This window comes from Oncorhynchus kisutch, linkage group LG27 (genome assembly GCF_002021735.2).
Source record: "Oncorhynchus kisutch isolate 150728-3 linkage group LG27, Okis_V2, whole genome shotgun sequence".
Lineage (NCBI taxonomy): Eukaryota > Metazoa > Chordata > Actinopteri > Salmoniformes > Salmonidae > Oncorhynchus > Oncorhynchus kisutch.
Window position 1 is genome coordinate 13,636,792 of NC_034200.2, and position 17,626 is coordinate 13,654,417.

The following is a 17,626-nucleotide window of genomic DNA, read 5'->3' on the forward strand; positions in this document are numbered from 1 at the left end:
CTTTGTGCTTCTATTTAAGACATACAGCAGGCTGCGGATGCATATCATCAAGAAGGCTACTAGGAAACCAATTTGGATAGAATTCCCCCACCTGGATCCTCATCCTTGAATCCAGCGATTTCTATTGAGTCCATTTATGTGTTCTGGTCTGTTTAAAAGTCCATCACAGTGTTGTATCTGAAGTGCTTTGATCTACCAGTTATTTGAGCTAATGGTGACCATCTGAGAAACAGACGGTGAATGCGACTCAAATTATCCTGCCATAATAATATTGATGATACCCTGCAAATACTCTACACTCCGATTAAATATTGTCTAATTACTGAGTACTGTCTCCCAAGGATAGGACAGGACCGGAGGACGTGTGTGTGGGCAAGCATGGCGGGTCTGTGAGATTATTATATATTTATGGGACAGATGTTCCTATCTGCAGGGATTTACAGAGTGTTAGTGACAGAGGGGAGAGACATTTGAATAGTCACTCTGCGGGCAGTAGGCCTGGCGGCATATACATTTCTCTTCGGCTGGACTTTTCAGATGGCAGTTTATGGACCTCCCAAAAAAATTATGAAGCAACTGCTGATTGACCCTTTAAGGCCAACACTGCTGATTTCATTAACACCAGTTGTGATAACCCACAAAAATGTGAATATGAAACACAACTTAACGTTTATAATTAATTGTTGCATTATTGTGCCAAACATTATACACTGATGATGAACTGTCCCATGTGGCTCAGTTGGTAGAGCATGGTTTGATTCCCACGGGGGACCAGTATGAAACTGTATGCTCTCACTACTGTAAATCGCTCTGGATAAGAGCGTCTGCTAAATGATGTAATGAACTTTGGTATTGTCATTGCTGGTTGCACTTGCACTTGAACAGAACCCCAGCCAGTCGATGAGTGTCAACCTACATAGAGAGACAGATGGAAACTCAGTGTGTCAGTCAGGTTATAAATGGATCAAGCCCTGCATAGCTCTAACTATCATCCCATGAACATTATATCAGGTGATTGTCATTGGAGACAGCTAATGCAACCATCCCAGTATGTCCACCCCATGGGAAGCTGGTAAAACATTCAGGTCCTGTTATGATTGCTATTTTGGTGCCTGCCCGTTGTTCGCTATGGTATGTACCTTGGAAAGGCTCCAGACGATTTACAATGCCAATTGTTATTTGACCCCCAAGCAAAGCGAAGCAACCTTCAGTGCCGCTGTAACAGGGGCAGTTTAGTTTAGCAAGCTAAAGTCATAAGTAAGTATAGACACATACACTTAGTTTGGACTTTACTGGTTGATTCAATTACAAGAGAATGAGACACAATAACGTTCCTTTAATCCAGTAGGGAATAACAGAGAAGGGTACTAACTAAGATTCATTCATTTATGAAATGTACACTGTATATTAACAACTGTATACTCTTCCAAAATGGTTTTTCAGCTGTCCCCATAGGATAACCATTTTTGGTTCCAGGTTGAACCCTTTTGGGTTCCATGTAGAACCCTCTGTGGAATGGGTTCTACATGGAACCAAAAAAGGTTTGGAACAAAAAATGTTTCTTCAAAGGGTTTGCCTATGGAGACAGCCAAATAACCATTTTTGGTTCTAGGTAACATGTTTTTTTTTAAAGAGTGTAGCACACATTTATCAGGGAAATTCAGAAGACTCAAATTAGGTTTCTGCCCTGCTGCACTCCAGGCCAAAATTCTGTCCAAGTTCAGGATGTGGGTAGCCTTCTTCTCAGGGAGGAAGAGAGTTGATTATTGTACAGAATAATAATTTGCATAATAGTTCAATGGCCAGGACGAGACTGGCTAATCAGAGCTTTCCTACACCGGAAATCCACATTTTCCAAAGAACTATTTAAGTGAAATAAACTAATTTTACTCATGTGAAACTCTTGTTTTACATGTTTGTATATTGAGAGTCACAATGGTCAATAGCGCTGACAAACTTTTAAAGACAATTCAATTTGCCTTGCTGTAGCATGTTGTACACATGCATTGCTGAATAATGTTGAACCAAGTCTCCAATCAGATTGTAGTTTCTAAGAAATGATGGTACGAGCACAGTTTGCAGTACACTAGTAGGTGGCATCTATAATGGAATCATAGTCGTCACACTGTGCCATCCTACTGTGGCAATTTAATGGTAACAGTTAAGATTGATCAACTTTCAGTGAACTTTTAGTAACCTTCACATGTGCAACCGCATCATGTTCAGAATTAATTTTATGTTGATGACAATGAATGTCCTTATGTGGTTGGCATTTACCTCTAGAAAAATTGTTCCTCCAAATTGGTCTTTCAGTGCTCATAGAAACAACTGACTCATGGTTCAAGGCTCAGCTCCTCTGTGTATTGTCCTTTACTGAAAGAGAAACAAATCAAATAAAGGATAGAGTATTACACAAAAGTAATTTCACATCCTGAGGGATATTATAGGCTTAACCCGACAAGCTGAACATATATTACTTTCTGAGTTTATCAACTTTCTTGTATATTTATTTGTTGTTGTATTTGCTTGTTTCTGATTGGAGTAATTCAAGGTGTTCCAATTGCAATGTACCAATTTCCCTCGGCCTCTCCTATAGGACTGTTTTGATGGAACTCACAAGTTATTCAGATTTATTGTTACAACATAGCATGGATGAATGTATATCATATACATATCAATATGTATTTGCTGAAGACCTGCAGTATTGAAAGCAATCTTGTATGCTGTCACTTAAAGAACGTAAAACTATTATGGGCCAGCTCAACGGTCTAACGGTTGTCTAAATAGAGACAGTTACCTAATACCGGATCACTTTATAGTTTTCTAAAAGGCATTGTCTTTTAGCAGTGTGCTGTGATATCTGAAAATAGCAAATGTGGTTATCATGCTACTGTACTTTTATTAAGAAATGAATTGAAGTTAGGGTCTCATTTTGGATCGAGAAAACAGAAACTAACACTGGCTACATAGATTTGTGTTGATCCTTTTGAATCTTACTTTAATTAACAAAGTAAGGGTTGGATGGTAACACAAGGTAGAGCATACTAAAACAAAAGCTACAGAATCCATTCAGCCATTCAATTTTGTACCTAATGTTCTCCCAGCAAATTTGTCTGACGCTTCATCTGAGCTGTAAATTGTCTCCAGTCTACACCCCTAAGACAATCAGACATTTGGAAGTACGTTGCTATCAGGCATACACTGACTGTACAAAACACCTCCCTAATATTGAGTTGCACCCACGTTGCCCTTAGAACAGCCTCAATTTGTTGTGGCATGGACTACAAGGTGTCGAAAGCATTCCACAGAGATACTCGCACATGTTGACTCCAATGCTTCCCACAGTTGTGTCAAGTTGGCTAGATGTCCTTTGGTTTGCTGACCATTCTTGAAACACACGGGTGTTTGCAGTTCTTTTTTCTTTCCACTTTTTGTCTCCCCAATTTTGTGGTATCCAATTGGTAGTTACAGTTTTGTCCTCCGAAACACAACCCAACCAAGCTGTACTGCTTCTTGACACAATGCTCAATTAAACCGGAAGCCAGCCGCACCAATGTGTCTGTGGAAACACCATACACCTGGCTACCGTGTCAGCGTGCACTGCACCTGGCCCGCCACAAGAGTCGCTAGTGCGCAATGGGACAAGGACATCCCGGCTGACCAATCTCTCCCCTAACCCAGACGATGCTTGGCCAATTGTGCGCCGCCCCATGGGTCTCCTGGGTCGCTGCCGGCTGAGACAGAGCCTGGACACGAACCCAGAATCTCTAGTGACACAGCTAGCACTGAGATGCAGTGCCTTAGACCACTGCGCTACTCGGGAGGCACAGGTTTGCAGTTCTTGACACACTCAAAGCCGTGCGCCTGGCACCTGCTACCATACCTGTTCAAAGGCACTTACATCTTTATTCTTGCCCCTTCACCCTCTGAATCGCATGCATTCACAATCCATGTCTCAATTGTCTCAAGGCTTAACAATCTTTCTTTAACCTGTCTCCTCCCCTTCATCTACACTGCTTGAAGAGGATTTAACAGGTGACACCAATAAGGGATCATATCTTTCACCTGGATTCACCTGGTCAGTCTAATCTTTTGTACAGTCAGTTTATGCTTTCTACAGGAACTCTGTGCTCAGATATGATAGTCTCTTTTCCCCTCTATTCCTCTCTGACCATTGAAGTCCACTTATGTCGAATATGGGGTTATTATACATTCAGTGATAGGACTAGACCTCAGGATTCCTGATTAGATTTACATATGAAAAATAATTTTTTTCTTTATAAAAAAAAATCCCCATTTTAAACTCTCTGACAACAGTGAATTGTATGGTATGTACATTACATTGTCTGGTAATTATGCGCATTTCAAACCATACAACATAGAGCAGCACTGAATAGAAAAAAACATTCACTGAACATGAACCTGCTACTATGAGGCAAGCGCCACACTGTCAAACTGTCACCAGGAAAAACGGGACCACAGTGCCCTCCTTTGGCTAAAAAGTTAAATATGTGAGATGGAGTCAACACCCACTTACTTTCTGTGTGACAGATGAGGAACAAGCTGTACAATTTTATATGAATGAAAGCTGTTGAATAAATGAAAGTGTGACTAAATGACCCACTCATTATAATTATTGGAGAAAGTATCTGAAGAAAACTTTACAAGAGCTCTATTCAATCTTACAATGCCATCACTTGAACAAACTTTAATCTACATTAAACGTCAAAACAAAGACTACCTGCACAACCCTTGCCTGAGAGCCCTAGAAACTCAGCAGCTATTCTCGCTGTACTCAGATCCTTCTAGTTGAGGGCTCTGATTGAAGCCAAAGTGGTTCCTTGATTGCCAGGGCCGGCCCTGGACATAAGCAGCAGCTAGGGGGCCTGTCATGCCAAATAATGCCCCCCAGCCAAAAAGTGTCCCCCTCTGCTTCACAATGGGATTTAATGAGTTATTAGTGTCCGTTGCTATATCAACGGTGTGATGACCTAATGATTAGAATCATTACAGCCTAAATTATGTTATTTTCATCATCGCTATGCAAACAAGGCTGATCTCCGTGACAATTTTGCTGTTTAAACAAGTTTTGTTTAGCTAATAAAATGAAAGTATTACTTCAAACTACTTTTGGGTACCTTGGTAACATTACAACATGAAAAACATGTCTTAAATGTTGCTTCATTTCGAAAATGGCAATCTGCTTGTAATCTGCTTGACACATTAAAGTTACATACCTTACAGATCAAAAAGTCAGCTAATTTCCACTCCATTCTTATGTAAATCCACCTGATTCATACACCAGATTGTCTGGCTGTAATGTTTTTATTTGAACCTGGTCTTCCCTTATCTACACTGAAATAATATTATTTCAGTAGTCCTCCTCATTAGTACACCCTTGTGGCTGAATATATATGTATCTATTGTAGATACATATTGTAGATCCTAGGATACAATGAATAATATTGAACAAATAAACATAAATACCATCAAAGCATACATTACAACTTACAATAATGAACACCTTGTGAAACAGCTGTTTCTTTAAGATTATTGTCACACCCTGATCTGTTTCACCTGTCCCTATGATTGTCTCCACCCCCTCCATGTGTCGTTTATTTTCCCCAGTGCATTTATCCCTGTGTTTCCTGTCTCTCTGTGCCAGTTCGTCTTGTATGTTTAGTCAAGTCAACCAGCGTGTTTTTTTTCCCCGTACTCCTTTTCTATTCACTTTTGCTAGTCTTCCAGGTTTTGACCACTGCCTGACTCTGGACTACTTTCCCGCCTGCCTGATCATGCTGCCTGCCGTGACCTTGAGTCTGCCTGCCCTTCCGTACATATTGGACTCTGAACAGGTTTTGACCTTTTGGCTGTACAAGACCATTCTCTTGCCTACTCCTTTTTGGATTAATAAACATTGTAAGACTCCAACCATCTGCCTCCTGTGTCTGCATCTGGGTCTCGCCTTGTGCCTTGATAGTATGAACTGACCATGACAGACTCAGCAGACTTGGACCAGCTCCGTCACGCTGTCTCCCTGCAGGGAGCCACCATTGGGAGACATGAGGAGTTGGTACAGGTCCTTTTGGAAGGGCTCAGTTCCTTGATGGACGCCACGGCCATGGGTTAAAGGCTATTATGGAGCAAATCAGGGAGTTAGCTCAAAGGCTCCCTGCCACCTCTGAAAAACTCCAATCACCCAGTAATTTTCTCCCTATCTGTGGTGAGTTTGTACAGCCTATCCCGGCTCCCCGAGAACCCTGCTTACCGCCTCTGGAGCGATATTTGGGGAATCATGGTACCTGCAGGGGTTTTCTTTCTCAGTGCTCACTTATTTTTGAGCTACAGCCATCTTTGTTTCCTTCAGACCGATCGAAGATAGCATATATAATTATGTTAATGTCGAGGGGAAGACCCCCATGAAATGGACAAAAATGAATGGCAACTTATTGCCATTGGGCGAAAAATATACACAATCGCAAATACCATTTGAATGGAGTGCAGTTCATCCAAACCATATGGCAAGTGGAACATGGCAGATGCCAAGTGTCATACCCCAAAAATCCAAAAGATGGCGAGCGTGCTCTACCGTTAAATTTAGAAAATCTAATACTTAAAAAAAATACAACCCCCTCTACAAAAGTGCTTTCTGGACCATTTTTCAATTATTATTATTTTTTTGTCAGTTATACATATGTAATAACCGTATGAACATACATCTGTCTTATTTTATTGAGTTTGACCATAAGGCCTATGTTTTGTCCATTTGCAATATATGATCATAGGATGTCAGCTTCCGAAACCGAAAAGTCAGTGAACCATGGCCAAATGGCATAAGAAATGTCCAAATGCCATACCTAAGTATTGAAAGTACCAAATCAGGATGTTATGTCCATTTGCCATATATGATCATAGGAAGTCGGCTTCCGAACCCGAAAGTCAGTAAACCATGTCCAAATGGCATTTATACTGACCAAATTATATATACCACTATGTGGTATATCAACATAGAATGTCTATTTGTCATGTTTGATCATAGAAAGTCATAGGAAGTAAGAATTTGGTGAAATGAGAGAGAGAAGTGGGACTCTGTCAATTTTTTAAATATTTTTTGAAAAACATCCAGAAGGACCAGGGCATTTACCATCACGAGATTGACATGCTCTAATATACTGCAGAAATGCCCAATTGACTGGCCCGTTGAACTCAGGATGGCCGGACAGTGATAGTGATTCCTCACCCTTCGCTCGTTGGTGTTGATTTCAGCCTGTCAATTTGGTGATGGTTCATCACTCTTTAAAAGTACTGCAAAAGGATGAATGTCAAAAATCAAGTCAGCGTCCATCAGTCAAAAATATATCATTCTGACACCAAACTGATACATACTGATACCAAACCCACTTTGTCCAACACGTTTAGAAGCCAACTATCACATATTTCAGAGTAGGCCCAAAAGTCACAACGCCTTCTGTTTAAACCATAATAAAAACTTAAAACACGTAGTTACATTATAGCTGTGGGTCCAGTTCTGACGTTGTGTGTAGGCTTAGCTGAGACAATCCCAAATCCTGTGTTTCGGCTCGATAGGTAATTCGGAGCCCGAGCAGCAACCTTATTTGGTGCTGAAAATTAACTTTTTCCGGGTGTTGCTACGTCGTCCTTGAATGAGCTATCGGACAGAAACTTTAGGATCTGTCTGTATGAGCGAGGTGGTTTCAATGCACCGAGATTCTGGGATTTTTCAAAATGTCGTCATTTTCGCAATGATCAAAAAGAATTAGTCATTGCAAATGGACAAGGCTGTTTCTCAGCCTGCGAACATTCTAAAGCCAAATAACTCACTGTGCACTATCGACTTAAGTTCAAGAACATGTAAATATAGTTTCAGAGCTCTAGGTCTGACGGTTCTTTGATAGTTTGAATGCAGGAAACAATTGCAGGCTCTGTGTGTCTCTAAGCCTCACACTGTCACTCCCCATTGTGTGTGTGTGTGTGTGTGTGTGTGTGTGTGTGTGTGTGTGTGTGTGTGTGTGTGTGTGTGTGTGTGTGTGTGTGTGTGTGTGTGTGTGTGTGTGTGTGTGTGTGTGTGTGTGTGTGTGTGTGTGTGTGTGTGTGAGTGAGTGATTGTGTGAGTGAGTGAGTGAGTGAGTGAGTGAGTGAGTGAGTGAGTGAGTGTGTGTGTGTGTGAGAGTGAGTGAGTGAGTTCAGAAAATCACAGAAATCTGCTCCGAAACCCGCCTTAACAGATTCGTCTAAACACGTCGCAACTGGATCTATAATTATTTTGGAAAAGAAACACATTTCTTTAACCATCACCGAATAGATATTGAATTATTTCTCTTAACGTACGATAGATAAATGGCTGGTTCTTTTTTTCCTTACACAGTAGGTTCATGTACATTGATGTGAAGCGCTCTATTACAATTTTTGACCTTTAATCCCAGAAAATGGGCCTTAACTCAAAAAGCATTGAGGCCTCGATGGCATCTTGTTTCTGGGGTAAAAGCCCATTTAGCCAAACCTGTGCCCACCAAGTTTCGTCTTTGAGGTCTTTTCCGTTTAGGAGAAATGGCCATGTCCATTTGGTGATGTTTTATCCATTTGCAATACGCAGCCAGTCGCCATGTGGTGGAATTTTCCGGAACAGCGGAAAAATGAGAGACTTTATTTGATGACTTCCCGGAAGAGCCGGCCCTGAGGCACAATTTTCACCTTTATTTAACCAGTTAGGCTAGTTTAGAACAAGTTCTCATTTGCAATTGCGACCTGGCCTAGATAAAGCAAAGAAGTTCGACACATACAACAACACAGATTTACACATGGAATAAACAAACAAACATAAACAAAAAAGTCTATATACCGCATGTGCAAATGAGGTAGGATAAGGGAGGTAAGGCAATAAATAGGTCATGGTGGTGAAGTAATTACAATATAGCAATTAAACACTGGAATGGTAGAATGTGCAGAAGATGAATGTGCAAGTAGAGATACTGGGGTGCATAGGAGCAAGATAAATAAATAAAGTTTGGGGATGAGGTAGTTGGATGGGCTATTTACAGATGGGCTATGTACAGGTGCAGTGATCTGTGAGCTGCTCTGACAGCTGGTGCTTAAAGCTAGTGAGGGAGATAAGAGTCTCCAGCTTTAGTGACTCAGGACAACCTGAGTCTGTCAGCCTATTTTAAAAACACTCATGGACATCTAGTAATGGGCCGTACATTTTCCATATGGAGATCCTCATCAACCGTAAGGGTAATGCCATCAGTGTCCCTTATGTGGGGAAGGGCACTCTCCTGGGCTACGGCAGCTTGGGAGTAACAATCTGCCATTTGAGGCCATCTGGAGGAATTTATGCAGAGGTGAGAAAGGTATTTGAGTCTCCAGTATCCGGGAGGAAAGTGGCCAGCAAACTGCTTGACTTACATCAAAACTCCCATAGGGTAACAGACTAAGGGGTTGATTTTTGCACGTTGGCCGCCGAGAGTGCCTGGAATCCGGAGTATCTTTTCGATACTTTTCTGCACAGATTATCTGGATTATAAGGATGAGCTAGCTGCTTGGGAATTGCCGGTGGACCTCGACTCCCTTATCGCCATAACCATTCAAATTGATAGATGCCTAAGAGTGAGAGGAGGTCTGGTCTCAGGCACACTTGTGCACCCGCTATGGCTCATTCTCCTTTGAGGGAATCCGGAAGTTTCCGAAAGCAGCTTTTCCGAGAGGATTCGAAGCCCCCCAAGCCCTCTCGATGAATCTATGAAGGGTTTGTTGGATACTCCTGAGCCTATGCAGTTGGGAAGACCTAGGTTATCAGTTGGGGAAAGATCACGGAGGATGAATAGTAACCGTTGTCTGCACTGTGGAGGGGCAGGACATTTGATAGCTACCTTCCCTATTAGGAAACCCTTGTCTTTAGTAGGTACCAGTACTATGGTGAGTCAGACTGGGAGTTCCTTCATTCCCATCACCCGCGCACCCTTTTTTGTGCTGTGGGGAGACCAATCTAAGTCTCTTCAAGTGCTCATTGACTCTGGGGCTGATGAAAGTTTTATGGATGCCACTATTGATTTGGAGCTTGGTATTCCCACTCAGCCTCTCTCTGTGCCCATAGATGCTAGGGCACTGGATGGCCACTCTATAGGGGAAGTCACCCATAGAACTGTGCCCATTCAATTACGGATTTCTGGTAACCACAGTGAGACCGTACAATTCCTCCTCATTGCATCTCCCCATGTTCCGGTTGTTTGGGATTTTCCTGGCTCCAAAAGCCCAATCCTGTGATTGACTGGACCACAAGCTCCATCCTGGGTTGGAGCCCATTTTGCCATTCCCACTGCCTTCAAGCAGCACAGCCTTCCCCAAGTCGTTTTCCTCCGGATGTTAGCAAGACTGTGGAAGTCTCTGCTATTCCCACTGAATACCATGACCTCCTGGAAGTGTTCAGTAAGGCACGTGCTACATCCCTTCCCCCGCACGTCCTTATGATTGTGCCATTGATCTTCTCCCAGGTACAACACCACCTCGGGGTCGGTTGTATTCTCTGTCTGGACCAGAGACCAAAGCTATGGAGGAGTACATAGAGGAGTCTCTGGCCACAGGGGCCGTCCATCCATCTGCATCTCCTACCGGCACAGGGTTTTTCTTTGTGGAGAAGAAGGACAAGATCCTGTATCCATGCATTGACTAAAATCGTTACCCCCTGCCTCTCCTCTCCTCTGCGTTTGAACCTCTCCAGGGGGTCACCATGTTTTCCAAGTTGGACCTTCGGAATGCCTACCACCTGTTTCAGATACGCGAGGGGGACAGGTGGAAGACAGCCTTCAACACAGCCAGTGTACATTGTGAGTACCATGTCATGCTATTTGGACTCACCAACGCCTCCGCTGTTTTCCAGGCTTTGGTCAACTATGTGCTCCGGGACATGCTAAACCGTTTTGTGTTTGTTTACCTTCACGACATGCAGTTTTTTTCCCGATCTGCCCAAGAACATGTACTTCATGTCAGACAGTTCCTTCAGCGCCTCCTAGAGAACCAATTGTTTGTGAAAGCCAATAAGTGTGAGTTCCACCGCTCTACTATCACCTTTCTGGGATATGTCATTGCCGAGGGCAATGTTCAGATGGATCCTGGAATATTGAAAGCAGTGGTGGATTGGCCTCAACCAACGTCCAGGGTGCAGTTGTAACGGTTTCTTGGTTTTGCTAACTTCTACCTCCGTTTCATTTGGGATTACAGCACCCTGGCGGCCCCCCTCTCGGCACTCACCTCTCCCAAGGTACTTTCCAAATGGTCTCCGTGTAGGCAACCTAGAACTCCTGGCGGGTTAAGATGGCGTTGGAAGAGTGGAGGCACTGGCTGGAAGGAGCAGAACAGCCATTCTTGGTCTGGACCGACCATAAAAACTTGGAATATCTCCGTAGAGCCAAGTGCCCCAACTCCAGGCAGGCCCTGTGGGCCCTGTTGTTTACCAGAGTCAACTTCACCATTTCCAACCACCCAGGGTAAAAAATGTGAAGCCTGACGCTCTCTCCCGCTTATACAGTTCCTCTGCCACACCCTTGACCTCTGAAACCATTCTCCCTACCTCATGCCTTGCTGCCACTGTGGATTGGGCTATTGAGAACCTGGTTCGCGAGGTGCAATGCGAAGGTATTCTACACCCATATTGGGTCATCGGCCAGCCTGTCATCCAGATTCCATCCCAAAACCAAGGGTCAGTCAGAGCGAGCCAACCAAGACCTGGAAACCACCTTGAGATGCCTGGTCTCAACCAAACCCCACTACCTGGAGCCATCAACTGGTCTGGGTGGAGTATGCCTGGAAATTCCCTGTTCTGCCACAGGACTCTCCCCTTTCGAGTGCTCCATGGGGTATCAGCCTCCACTCTTCCCAGAACAGGAGCAGGAGGTCAGTGTACTGGATGTTTGTCCGCCTCTGTCGTCGTACCTGGAGAAGAGCCAGGGAAGCTATTCTCAAGACTAACTCCAGGTACCATTGCCGGACCCCATCTCCCCGCTACCGCATTGTGCACAGTTTATGGCTTCCCACTCGGGACCTGCCCCTGCGGGTAGAGTCCAGCAAACTGTCTCCCCATTTCATTGGTTCTTTTCCCATCTCTAGAGTCCTTAGTTCCACTGCTGTCCGTCTTGTGTTACCCCGTACCCTCCGTATCCACCCTACTTTCCATGTGTCCAGAATTAAGCCGTGTCTCACTGTCCTTTGTCATCTGTTTCCAGGCCCTACCATCCCCCCCGGGTAATCGATGGCCAGCCAGCGTATACGGTGAGACGCCTCCTGAGGGTTCGACCACGGGTCAGGGGTTTCCAGTACCTGGTTGACTGGGAGGGTTATGGCCCGAAGGAGAGGTGCTGGGTTCTGCTAAAGACATCGTCGACCCGGCCCTCATCGCTGATTTCCACCACCGACACCCCGGTCAGCCAGGTATGTGTCCCTGGGAGGAGGGGGGGAGTACTCTCACGCCCTGATCTGTTTCACCTGTCCCTGTGATTGTCTCGTCTCCACCCCCTCCAGGTGTTGCTTATTTTCTACAGTGTATTTATCCCTGTCTCTCTGTGCCAGTTCGTCTTGTATGTTTAGTCAAGTCAACCAGAGTGTTTTTCCCCATACTCATTTTCTATTCTCTTTTGCTAGTCTTCCCGGTTTTGACCACTTCCTGACTCTGGACTACTTTCCCGCCTGCCTGATCATCCTGCCTGCCCTGACCTTGAATCTGCCTGGACTTGGGTACCAATTGGACTCTGAACTGGTTTTGACCTTTTGCCTGTACACAACCATTCTCTTGTCCTTTTTAAACACCTTTTGGGGTTAATAAACATTGTAAGACTCCAACCATCTGCCTCCTGTGTCTGCATCTGGGTCTCGCCTTGTGCCTTGAGCCTCAGAAGTGGGACTTGAAGAGGGAGACGGCAAAGTCCAGGCAATACTGCTCTCTTTGTTCTGAATGTTTGCAGTGATAGTGTCTCACATATTGTGTGGCCAGTATAATAGAGCAAAGAAACTTTCTTAGCAGATAATGACAACATGACAATAACAGTAGCAGTAGATGATGAAAAAACTAATCGAATCTTCCATTCCTCTCAAAAATTTTAGAGAAGGCTGTTGCGCAGCAACTCACTGCCTTCCTGAAGACAAACAATGTATACGAAATGCTTCAGTCTGGTTTTAGACCCCATCATAGCACTGAGACGGCACTTGTGAAGGTGGTAAATGACATTTTAATGGCATCGGACCGAGGCTCTGCATCTGTCCTCGTGCTCCTAGACCTTAGTGCTGCTTTTGATACCATCGATCACCACATTCTTTTGGAGAGATTGGAAACCCAAATTGGTCTACACGGACATGTTCTGGCCTGGTTTAGATCTTATCTGTCGGAAAGATATCAGTTTGTCTCTGTGAATGGTTTGTCCTCTGACAAATCAACTGTAAATTTCGGTGTTCCTCAAGGTTCCGTTTTAGGACCACTATTGTTTTCACTATATATTTTACCTCTTGGGGATGTTATTCGAAAACATAATGTAAACTTTCACTGCTATGCGGATGACACACAGCTGTACATTTCAATGAAACATGGTGAAGCCCCAAAATTGCCCTCGCTAGAAGCATGTGTTTCAGACATAAGGAAGTGGATGGCTGCAAACTTTCTACTATTAAACTCGGACAAAACAGAGATGCTTGTTCTAGGTCCCAAGAAACAAAGAGATCTTCTGTTGAATCTGACAATTAATCTTAATGGTTGTACAGTCGTCTCAAATAAAACTGTGAAGGACCTCGGCGTTACTCTGGACCCTGATCTCTCTTTTGAAGAACATATCAAGACCATTTCGAGGACAGCTTTTTTCCATCTACGTAACATTGCAAAAATCAGAAACTTTCTGTCCAAAAATGATGCAGAAAAATTAATCCATGCTTTTGTCACTTCTAGGTTAGACTACTGCAATGCTCTATTTTCCGGCTACCCGGATAAAGCACTAAATAAACTTCAGTTAGTGCTAAATACGGCTGCTAGAATCCTGACTAGAACCAAAAAATTTGATCATATTACTCCAGTGCTAGCCTCTCTACACTGGCTTCCTGTCAAAGCAAGGGCTGATTTCAAGGTTTTACTGCTAACCTACAAAGCATTACATGGGCTTGCTCCTACCTATCTCTCTAATTTGGTCCTGCCGTACATACCTATACGTACGCTACGGTCACAAGACGCAGGCCTCCTAATTGTCCCTAGAATTTCTAAGCAAACAGCTGGAGGCAGGGCTTTCTCCTATAGAGCTCCATTTTTATGGAACGGTCTGCCTACCCATGTCAGAGACGCAAACTCGGTCTCAACCTTTAAGTCTTTACTGAAGACTCATCTCTTCAGTGGGTCATATGATTGAGTGTAGTCTGGCCCAGGAGTGGGAAGGTGAACGGAAAGGCTCTGGAGCAACGAACCGCCCTTGCTGTCTCTGCCTGGCCGGTTCCCCTCTTTCCACTGGGATTCTCTGCCTCTAACCCTATTACAGGGGCTGAGTCACTGGCTTGCTGGGGCTCTCTCATGCCGTCCCTGGAGGGGGTGCGTCACCTGAGTGGGTTGATTCACTGTTGTGGTCATCCTGTCTGGGTTGGCGCCCCCCCCCCCCCCCCCCCCCCCCCTTGGGTTGTGCCGTGGCGGAGATCTTTGTGGGCTATACTCAGCCTTGTCTCAGGATGGTAAGTTGGTGGTTGAAGATATCCCTCTAGTGGTGTGGGGGCTGTGCTTTGGCAAAGTGGGTGGGGTTATATCCTTCCTGTTTGGCCCTGTCCGGGGGTGTCCTCGGATGGGGCCACAGTGTCTCCTGACCCCTCCTGTCTCAGCCTCCAGTATTTATGCTGCAGTAGTTTATGTGTCGGGGGGCTGGGGTCAGTTTGTTATATCTGGAGTACTTCTCCTGTCCTATTCGGTGTCCTGTGTGAATCTAAGTGTGCGTTCTCTAATTCTCTCCTTCTCTCTTTCTTTCTCTCTCTCGGAGGACCTGAGCCCTAGGACCATGCCCCAGGACTACCTGACATGATGACTCCTTGCTGTCCCCAGTCCACCTGGCCATGCTGCTGTTCCAGTTTCAACTGACCTGAGCCCTAGGACCATGCCCCAGGACTACCTGACATGATGACTCCTTGCTGTCCCCAGTCTACCTGGCCATGCTGCTGCTCCAGTTTCAACTTCCACCTGACTGTGCTGCTGCTCTAGTTTCAACTGTTCTGCCTTATTATTATTCGACCATGCTGGTCATTTATGAACATTGAACATCTTGACCATGTTCTGTTATAATCTCCACCCGGCACAGCCAGAAGAGGACTGGCCACCCCACATAGCCTGGTTCCTCTCTAGGTTTCTTCCTAGGTATTGGCCTTTCTAGGGAGTTTTTCCTAGCCACCGTGCTTCTCCACCTGCATTGCTTGCTGTTTGGGGTTTTAGGCTGGGTTTCTGTACAGCACTTTGAGATATCAGCTGATGTACGAAGGGCTATATAAATAAATTTGATTTGATTTGATTTGATGATGTAATGAAAAGTTGGAGGGTGGTTGGTAATGGAGGACATGAGGTGGATCCACATCTGGGTGTTGGGCAGAACCCCTAGGTCCTGGAGAATAGGAGCAGAGTTAAAGGGAACAGGGTAGGAGATGTAAACAAGAAAACACACAGGTAACACTTTACTGTGAGAAAATGTGATGGATTAGCGCAGTGTTATAAATGGGAGATATGTACTTTTCAACACTTTTGGAAGGTATAGCCTACCTCATGCTGGTACCCCTCCGACTCAGAGCACAGAGAATCAGACTGATCCAAACTCTCTGGTTCTGGTGGATGGGATACCTCCTGGGAGGCTCGGAGAGTCGATGGTCTTAAAGTCATTTGGAGAGGTAAATCAAAGTGATACATTTTTATAAGCTCAGCATAACTACCATTTCTTGCTTTCTCAAATGTTAATCAAAGCTTACTTTCTCAAATGTCAACCAAAGCTCAAGCTTTTATCTGATAAAAAAACCTCCACATCCTTCTCAGTCCGTGCCTGAAGGTGGTCCTCAAAGGCTTTCTGATCTGGTTCGACAACTTCCATCACATCAGGTGGAGCTTTAGTGATCTGAAAGTACGTTATACAAAAATAGCAATAGACAAACACGAAGTCAATCACAAATTTGAAAGACTACAGTGTATGTAATAAATTGTATATACAAGTGCATTGTTTACCTCATTCAACAGCTGCGGCTCCCGTCCATACAGAGGCCTGGATGCTGATGTTGTGTGCAAAAAAAATTACATTCAGATTGTTCTCCCACCCTTCCTGGTACAAATCAAGGGTCTTGCCCATGGCCGTCTTGAGGGTCTGTTTGTTCCATTCACTAAACCTGGAGGAGGGGGCAGGAAAGCAATATCTATTGACAATGTAAGGTATTGAAATATGTCCTATTATGTACCATGAACAAAAAGCTAGAAAATAAATAAAACAAACCATTGGTGACAGAATATAATCCTATAACATTCAAACCTTGTTCCAGCGTTCATGACAAAGGTCACTCAAGATGACCTCAGGAGACCCGTGGGTGTTGAAGATGTCCACCATCGCCTTGGAGGTGGCTTCGCCAGTCTCGTCCTTAATGGGTATCAAACAAAATTAAAATCTATTATTGGTTCCAAGCACTATTTTTAATGTGCTACAGAAGGGAATTTAGAGTAAAGCATGTACTCTTCCTTTACTGACCTAACTAGACAGGGTACTGACCTTTAAGCAAAAAGTGACAAATTGAAACATTGTGTGCTCTCTGATATGACTTTTTTTTTAATCATAATAATTTCAGATATAATAGAATGTGATTGATAAACAAAAGGTTTACATTTGCCCAGCTTTCCAACTCGTTGACAATCCCCTGTCAGAAGAAGTGTAGGTTGATTTTTGCAATCATATGCTTAACTTCGAAACGGCCAGCATGCATCTCGGTCAGCACGACCCCCCTTCTCCTTAGTAAAAATCACCCTCCTGTGTGGCTGGCCATCCTTCCCCCGTAGGTACATATGATTGCCTGTCAAGTTGTAAGGGGAGTTGTTGAAATACTCAAGTCCAAGTACATTTGCACTGCTGGCTTTCTCTCTCTCTGTTTCTCTCTCTCCATCTCTCTCTCTGTCTGTCTTCCACTCTGTTTCCACCTCTCTCTCCCTCTCTCCCTTGTATCCTTTCTTTCTTCCTCTTCCTCTCTCTCTGTGTCTGTCGAGTGAAGAAACCTAGTAAAGAGCATTTTAAATCACCATAATTGCTTACACCTATCCATTTGATTGATCAGGTTTAACTTCTCATTTACACCTACAACCTCGCCAAGATAAAGCAAAGCAGTGCGACAAAAACAACAGTTACATATGGGATAAACAAACATACAGCCAATAACACAATTGAAAAGTCTATGTACAGTGTGTGCAAATGTAGCACGATTAGGGAGGTAAAGCAATAAATAGGCCATAGTGGCGAAATAATGACAATTGAGCATTAACACTGGAGTGATAGATGTGCAGATGATGTGCAAGTAGAGATACTGGTGTGCAAAAGAGCAAAACAATAACCATATGGGGATGAGGCAATTGGGTGGGCTATTTACAGAT

General features: G+C 44.0%; 1 protein-coding gene across 1 annotated transcript in view; it reads left to right on the forward strand.

Annotated features, from left to right (window-relative positions):
- The first annotated feature begins 11,328 nt into the window (after positions 1–11,328).
- The window catches only part of LOC109871517 (parathyroid hormone/parathyroid hormone-related peptide receptor-like), a 104,473-nt gene continuing 98,175 nt past the window's right edge, over positions 11,329–17,626 (forward strand). Inside the window, exons 1-3 of the mRNA XM_031806396.1 lie at positions 11,329–11,501; positions 11,543–11,713; positions 12,237–12,282. Coding sequence (XP_031662256.1) covers positions 11,329–11,501; positions 11,543–11,713; positions 12,237–12,282 — 390 coding nt within the window. The remainder of the gene's footprint in view (positions 11,502–11,542; positions 11,714–12,236; positions 12,283–17,626) is intronic.